Source organism: Marmota marmota, unplaced genomic scaffold, assembly GCF_001458135.2.
Source record: "Marmota marmota marmota unplaced genomic scaffold, marMar, whole genome shotgun sequence".
Classification (NCBI taxonomy): domain Eukaryota; kingdom Metazoa; phylum Chordata; class Mammalia; order Rodentia; family Sciuridae; genus Marmota; species Marmota marmota.
The window spans coordinates 2,123,242-2,130,169 of NW_026000207.1; the positions used below are offsets into that span (position 1 = coordinate 2,123,242).

General features: G+C 59.4%; 1 protein-coding gene across 6 annotated transcripts; it reads right to left on the reverse strand.

Annotated features, from left to right (window-relative positions):
- Positions 1-650: 650 nt before the first annotated feature.
- On the reverse strand, positions 651-6,922 carry Kmt5c (lysine methyltransferase 5C). Of its 6 annotated transcripts, none has more exons than XM_015505399.2 (9): positions 6,166-6,922; positions 5,241-5,475; positions 4,915-5,080; positions 4,548-4,657; positions 4,182-4,345; positions 4,068-4,087; positions 2,288-2,424; positions 1,977-2,161; positions 651-1,795 (listed from the first exon to the last, which is right to left on the reverse strand). In XM_015505399.2, the coding sequence occupies exons 2-9, from the start codon at positions 5,348-5,350 to the stop codon at positions 1,302-1,304; spliced, it is 1,386 nt and encodes a 461-aa protein (XP_015360885.1). In that variant the 5' UTR covers positions 5,351-5,475; positions 6,166-6,922; the 3' UTR covers positions 651-1,301. The 6 variants fall into 6 exon arrangements, with proteins under 6 accessions (XP_015360885.1, XP_048647596.1, XP_048647599.1 ...); XM_048791639.1 differs by having other exon boundaries at positions 6,130-6,922; XM_048791642.1 differs by lacking the exon at positions 6,166-6,922 and having other exon boundaries at positions 5,236-5,836.
- Between the last annotated feature and the right edge of the window lie 6 nt (positions 6,923-6,928).

Below are 6,928 nucleotides of genomic sequence, written 5' to 3' on the forward strand. Positions count from 1 at the left end.
ACGTAAAAATAAACACAAAATAAAGGCATGCTGTCCATCTACAATTACAAAAAAGATTAAAAAAAAAAAAAAGAAACAAGACATAGCAGGACTTATTAGCCCAAGCCTGTAATCTCAGTGGCTTGGGAGGCCGAGGCAGAAGGAAGGCAAGCTCAAGGCTAGTCTCAGCAACTTAGTGAGAACCTGTCTCAAAAAATAAAAAGGTCTGGGGATGGAGCTGTGATAGAGCACCCTGGATTCAATCCCCAGTATTGCCCCCTGACCTCTCCCACACATACAGGAAATGAGACCTGCTTGAGAACAGAGAAAGGCATACCAGGGCCACCTCCTTGGTTGGCCAGGCCCATCCAGCTGGGTGGGGATGTCTGACTTAACAATTGAGAGAAGGGTGCTCAAGTCCCCATGTGCCCTGGGTAAGTCACTCTGCTTCCTGGACCTCAGTTACCTCATATGGAAAACAGGAGAGTCGTTTCCTCCTGGGTCAGAAGGCATTTTCAGGGAGCAGTCTGAAGGGTGATGGGGCTTCTGCCTCCATACTCTGCGACCTCAGAACCCACTGCTCTTTACCCTTTCATGACAGCTCACAGCCCAAGGGCTGAGCCGCCTCCTCACCTCCCCAGCAGGCTGAGGTATCAAGAAATTTCCAAGGGTACTGCTTATAACAAGGTTTTTAATAAAATAAAAAGTTCAAGTGCTTCCAATCCCCCAACATACCCCATTCTGGTGTGGGGAATGGAGAAGCTCGCATACCCCAGTAGCACCAGGGATAGCACCATGAGAAAGATAAGGTCGCACCCGGCCTCCCTGAGACCTGTGGGGGTGGTGAGAATGTGCCCAGACACCACGGCCCCCAACCTGCCCCTACCTCACAGCTGCAGAGTCGGGAGCACATCCACTCCCCATCATGGGGGCAGTCTCTAGGAGGGCCACCCCCGAGTCAGTTCTACCTCCTCATGAGGCCTGGGCTTCTGGGGAGATGCCATAGAGTGGTCCCCACGCACTATGGCTTTTCTCCCTGGAGTGGAAGGACTGAGGGGAGGGGATGGCTCCTGTGGTCCTGAGTGGGGGCAAGGGCAGCAAATGGCCAGGGCTCATTGCTGGGTGTGGGGGTGGCTCAGGGGTCAGCAGTCATAGAGGGTTGGGTATCAGATCCCTGGGGATGTCCTAACCAACCCCGTCCCAGGGTCAGAACTGTGCTGGAGTCAAGGGTCAGCTCCTTCTCAAGAGGTTCCTTCTGGGTCTGGTGGGGTGTCTAAGAGAAAGACTTTCCCCACCCTGCCTGGACCCCCCTGCCTGACCAGTCACAGCTCTCCACTGTTGACATCCAGGTCAATGGAGCCATGATTGACCACCAGCCTCAGGCGCTTGGGCGGGGAGAAGGGGGCAAAGGCAAGAGCCTGCTTAGGGATGGGGATGGGGCCTAGGGCATCAGCTGGGGCAGGGGAGGCTGGTGGGGCAGGGGCCAGACGGCTGAGGTCCACACGCACCACATAAGGCAGCCCGTAGCGCCGGGCCCAGTGCCAGTCCTGCTGGGGGGCCCAGTGGGTGCGAGGGGGAAGGCCCAGAGTTACCAGGGCCTCAGCCCGCAGGCGGCAGTGGGGGCCACAGCCTCCCCATCGGTGGAGGGAGATGTAGGCAGCACGGACAGTGGGGGGCATGGGGGCCTGACGGGGCCGGGGGCGTCGGCGTTTCCGGGGGCGCACTCGAGGCTGGGGCTTAGGCAGCCATTGGAGCCAGAGGGGTGAGATGTCCAAGCGGGGGCCGCAGGGTGGCAGGTGCAGGGGCTGACAGGCAGCTGAAGGGACACAGAGGGACCAGACAGGGAGAGAAAAGGGAGGCCATGTCAGGAGGGCCTGGGTAGGTCTTCCAATGGAAAATGGATTGTTCTGCACCAGGCTCTTCAGAAAAGAAATGCAAGAAGAGGTGTTCAACAGCAGGTCTGAGAGGGCAGGAGGGTCCCATCGGTCTGTGCTCACCACAAAATGGGTCCCAATGCAGTGGGGACAGGTGAGTGCAGGCCCGCGGGCCCAGCAGGTTCTGTCGGCTGCTGTCCATGCCTCGCTGCAGGCGTCGCTTGGTCTCCCGGAGCTCATACTTGTCCAGGAGCTGTGGTGGCTGTTGCAGCTCCCTGGGCTGAAGTCGAAAGGCTCCTTCACCTTTCCTGAGGGGCAAGTAACAGGGAGGCAAGGGGGCAGCTGGGGATGGATGTGCTCAGGGATTGGTCCCAGGATGCCTCCTGGGGCCAGCTGGCCTGTCCCCATCCCACCTGCCCCCAGCCTGTGCCCACCTCTCACAGGTGTAGCATTCACAGTGCTCATTCTTCTCCCCGAAGAAGCCCTCACCGTAGAAGCATGTCACTTCATCCCCCGGCTCAATATCCCGCAGCACCTTCACACAAGCTGTGTTCCCATCTGCAGGCACAAACTGAGGCCGTGCCCACTTAGCACACCCGCCTGAGGCATAGGCTGGGCCTGACCCCCTCCCTCAGCCTAGCCAGGTAGGTTCAAGAGTCCTCTCCTGGAATAGGTCACGGCTGACCCACCAAGAAACACCACTCTGAGATGGCTACCCCATCCAGGGCCTGTCCTATGCTCTCAGCCTGTAAGCGATCTGTCTGCTGGCTGGTGTCCACCCCTCCCTGCAGGAAGAGATGAGCTGCCCTGACCTCCCAGCACAATGCAGCACCAGTATGGGTAACAGCTCCCTCCCGCACACTTCCTCAGGCTGCTCTGGCCTGTGCCAAGACCCACCCCTGAATGCACCCCTACAGCTGCTCACTGTCAGCCTGCCTTGGGCAGCCCCCCTTCCTGTGCATTCTGCAGCCCAGTGTCCATATCCTCCTCCCTGACTCTGTGATCACCTGCCCAGTGGGCTGTCCCTTGGGTTCCTCGCCTTCTCCATAATCACACTTGCCTCTACACTCCCTAAAGGAGGGGCAAGAACACTATCCATCTGTCTACTCAAGCCTGACACTTGCCTGAAGTGGCCTTCAATGCCTCCTTGCCTGATGGTCTCCAGGCCAACTGACGAGCACCTTCTGCATCTTTGTCCTCTTCTGGTCCCTGGATAGCTCCTGCAGCCAGTCCCTCATCAGCTCAAGCTCCATGACACACTAGTCTGCAAGGCCACCCTGTCCCTTCCCACTAAGGCTTCTGCACACCTGCTGCCATCACTGTCTAGACAGTGAACCTCCTATTATGCACTTGATTGGAGTGTCCATGGCTCCCTGACCTAGACCATGGCATCCCAGGGCACACTACGCCTCATTCCAGCCAGGCCTTCTGGCATGACATTTCCTGCTTGGAATGCCTTCTCATGCCCCTGTTTTCTTCCAACACCTAGGAAAATCCTGCTCTTCCTCAACACCCAGTGTGGTGTCACTTCGTGTGAAGTCTGTGGGCTCCGGATCACTAAGCGAGCTGGCTACTCCCTCCTGTGCCCATCTGGGTTTCCATCCCACCCTGTGTCTAGGTGCAGGGTGAGACGACTAAGCAAGGGCCGTGTGTCATTCATCCCCAGATCCTCTGAATCTGATGTTCACCATGTGACCCCTACAATAGGGGCATCTGAGAAAAGAAACCCAAAGCCAGGCAATGTAGCCAGAACCCCACCCAGCAATGGCTGCACAGAGAACACTCGAGGCCTCATGGTCTCTCGCCTTTCCTGATCCCTTGGCTCTGTGTTCCAAGCCAGCAGCATTCTTCCTGCTGCTGGGCCACCCAGAGTTTCCTGTGGAGCCCCAGTTCCTTATCACTGGGGGTCTCTTTCACAGCTATCTACAGGAGAAGCTGGGGTGAGGGGCCCTGGCTGTCACTAAGTGTGATGTGACTCCCTATCCCACTTGGCCTCCCTTTCAGAGGGCTGGAGCCAGCAAGCTGGGTGCTAGCATGACTGCATGAACAGCCCACCGGGAAACACATGCTTTCCCACTGTCTGTGCAGGGCACTGTGACCAAACCTCTTTGTCAGGTTGGATGCTTTCAGGCTCTCTTGGCCCCAATCACTCCTCCAGGCGGCTAACCCCTCACTTCCCACATACTGGCTCCTCTCTGGCTCTGCAGGCCTTACCTTACAATTGGGCTTGCAGTCTGCAGCCAATCGGATGAGGGGGAGAGAAGAGACGTGGTGAGCAAGTGAGGGCAGCGACCTGGCCCTCAGTGCCCACCCAAGCTCCGCCCTCACCGTGGTTGATGAAGGCGGCGGGGCCCAGCCACAGCTGTGCACTCCTCTTACGGGTAGAGTACATGATGCTGAAGTCGTTCTCCCCAGCCCTCAGCAGCCCCTCGTCCGCCTCCCGCAGCTCTGCGATGCAGCCCACCAGCAGCTCCAACTTCTCATTCTTCTTCCTGCCAAGAGGCCAGGGCACAGGGCTCTGAGCACGCCTCTGCTGGGGGCGGCCTCTTGCTCTAGAGGGATCCAGGAAGCTGAGGCTCCAGCCTGCGGACTCCAGGGGGCAGTGCTAGTCTCTCAAATCCTCCCAGCTCCCGACCTATCTGGGCTGCACCTCCAGCAGAGGAGCTGGTCTCCCTTCCCTGCAGGCCCTTTTACCAAGCACGGGTGGACACAATCTTGGCCCCGTTGGTCTCCATGGAGTAGCGGGTGCAGGGCAGGATGGTGAAGCCGCTTTCGGGCAGGAAGGAGCGGAGGTAGCGAAAGACCTATGAGGTGTGGGCACGGAGTGAGGAGATGAGCAGGGGCAGCTGTGGGGGCTCCTGTGCTCTCTGAGGCTAGGCCTGCTCTACCACTGACTGGCTGTGTGCTCTGGGGCTTTGTATCCCCTCTTGGGGTCTCAATTTCCTCATCTGTCAAAGAGGTAGGACTCTTAGAGGGCTGTTCTCCTAGGATTCTCTGAGTCTCCTCAGGTGTCCCAAGGGTGGGCATTAGGGCCACAGGGGGCTGGGAGGAGCTCCCTCACGTGGATCTTGAGGGCAGCCTCCTGCCGCGGGCCCCGGCTCTGGAAGTAGTGGGCCATCCAGCCTCCCAGCGTCAGGGCCCGGTATGCAGCCTCCAGGTCCCGCTGCCTCAGGAAAGCTTCCAGCGCTGAGCGCAGGTGATGCTGTCGCCTCAGGGGGGGCACAGGGCTGGGGGAGAGGGCACACCTGAGTCCCAGGGCCTTCCTGGCAGTGCCCCCAACCCACCTGGAGCTTCGAGGATGGGCTGAGGCCGCCAAGGAGCAGGTCTCACCCACCCTACCCTTGCCCCCAGGCTGCATACCCCTGCCCCCAGGCCACCTCACCTCACCTTACGTTCATTTTATGGGTTCGGAAGCCGAGGTAGGGATCCAGGACTAGGCTGGTGGCCAGGTCGTCGTTCTCACACAGTTCTCGGGCTGTCACTCTGTCAGGGCCCATGGTGCTGCAGGGACCATGCTGCCTCTGGCAGACCACAGAGGGCACCAAGGAGCTACAGGCGGGGGGCGTGCCCTGAGCCACTCAGAAGCTGCCTGAGACACTGCGGGGCCCTGCAGTCTGCTCATCTGTAGAATGCAATGTGAGAACAGCAGCACTGACTTCACAGGGTTCTCAGAGAGTGAGATGCAACAAGTATTCTGACAATGGGGACACCCAGTGACAGATCAGCCTGCAGCTTAGCACCTCCACCCCTCCAGCTCTGCAGTGCAGGCACGAACCCCCAAACTCACGCAACAACCTTCCCTGCAAACGCACACCCTTGCAGGCCTCCCGTACATGCAGAGCCCACTGGGTGGCAGGCAGACAAGTCCCTGTGGGCTCAGGGAGGCTGATTAATTGGAGTCTGGGATAACTCTAAAAAGCTCAGCACGGCAGGAGGCAGGAGTCAGGGGAGCTTGGGAAAAAGCCAGTGTTCCCAATATGCCCAGGACCCACCTTCCCCCCTCCCTGGGCCTCTGTCTCCACCATGTACTCCCTAGCAGCCCTCCGGAGAGGCTAGGAGGCTTTGGGTGAAGCCCCAGGCAGCCAGGAGGGGAAGAGGGGAGGGAGAGCAGGCAGGGTCTCAGCACCTGCGCCCTCTCCAAGGATGGGGGTGCTCAGGACAAAAGCGGGGGAGGAGGAAAGGAATTTAGTACAGAGAAGTGGAACAGATCAAAAGAAGGGGGAAAGGAGCAAGAATGAGAGAAAACGAAGAGATTAAGAAAAACAACAAAACAAACCCTAACTCTGAAGGAGGGTCTGCTGTGTACCCATACCATGGTGCCTCAGGCCCATCTGTGTCTTGGGAGAGGGGTAGATGGGGACCGACCGGCAAGGAAGGGGAGCAGCAGAGACATCAGAAGCTACATCAGCTGGGAGAGGGGTCTGGAAAAGACAGGAAGGCTGGGGGCAAAAGAAGAGGGGGTACTGCAGGAGCGCACTAGGAAAAACACTGAGGCTGGAGCAGCATGTGGGTAAAGAAAAAATCAAGCCAGGAGGAAGGGCAGGGGGAAGGAAGAGCAACGGCAAGGGCCTGGGGTGGGGGGCTTCCGGGAAGTGCTGGGGCAGGCCTGGGGGTCCAGGGGGAAGCCCAGGAAGGCGAGGGGAGATTTGGAGGCCTGGGATCCCTGGGATCCCGGGACAAGCCAGGCAAAGACTGGGGAGTCTAGGGTGGAGCCTGGGGAAGAACCGGGTTTGGAAAGTCTGGATGCTCCCAGGAGGCGAGGGAAGGGCCTGGGGAATGCCTGGGGGGTCCTAGGGAGAAGCCTGGGAAGGCACTGAGGGTCCAGGGGCAGGGCCTGGGGGTCCAGGAAGGTCAAGTGGAGGATCTGAGGGCGATCCGAGGTCCCGGAAGGGACCTGGGGAGTAAGAGCAGGGAAAGGCCTGGGCTGAGAGGGGTCGGGGAGGGCACTGGGTGCAGGGAGAGCGTCGGAGGAAGGCCCGGGGTGCGGAGGCAGGGAGACCCCGGGCCAGAGCCGGCCCTGGAGTACACGCAGAAGCGGTGCGGGCGAGAGGGGCAGGGAGGGTCCTGAGTGAGGA

Excerpts from the sequence above, each read along its gene's own strand:
- Kmt5c (XM_015505399.2), bottom strand. The coding sequence starts at position 5,350 with ATGGGCCCTGACAGAGTGACAGCCCGAGAACTGTGTGAGAACGACGAC. Across the intron at positions 5,081-5,240 it reads ACCCATAAAATGAACGTAAG|CCCTGTGCCCCCCCTGAGGC; the intron begins GTGAGGTGAGGT and ends CCTCTCCCCCAG. Across the intron at positions 4,658-4,914 it reads AGGCTGCCCTCAAGATCCAC|GTCTTTCGCTACCTCCGCTC; the intron begins GTGAGGGAGCTC and ends CACACCTCATAG.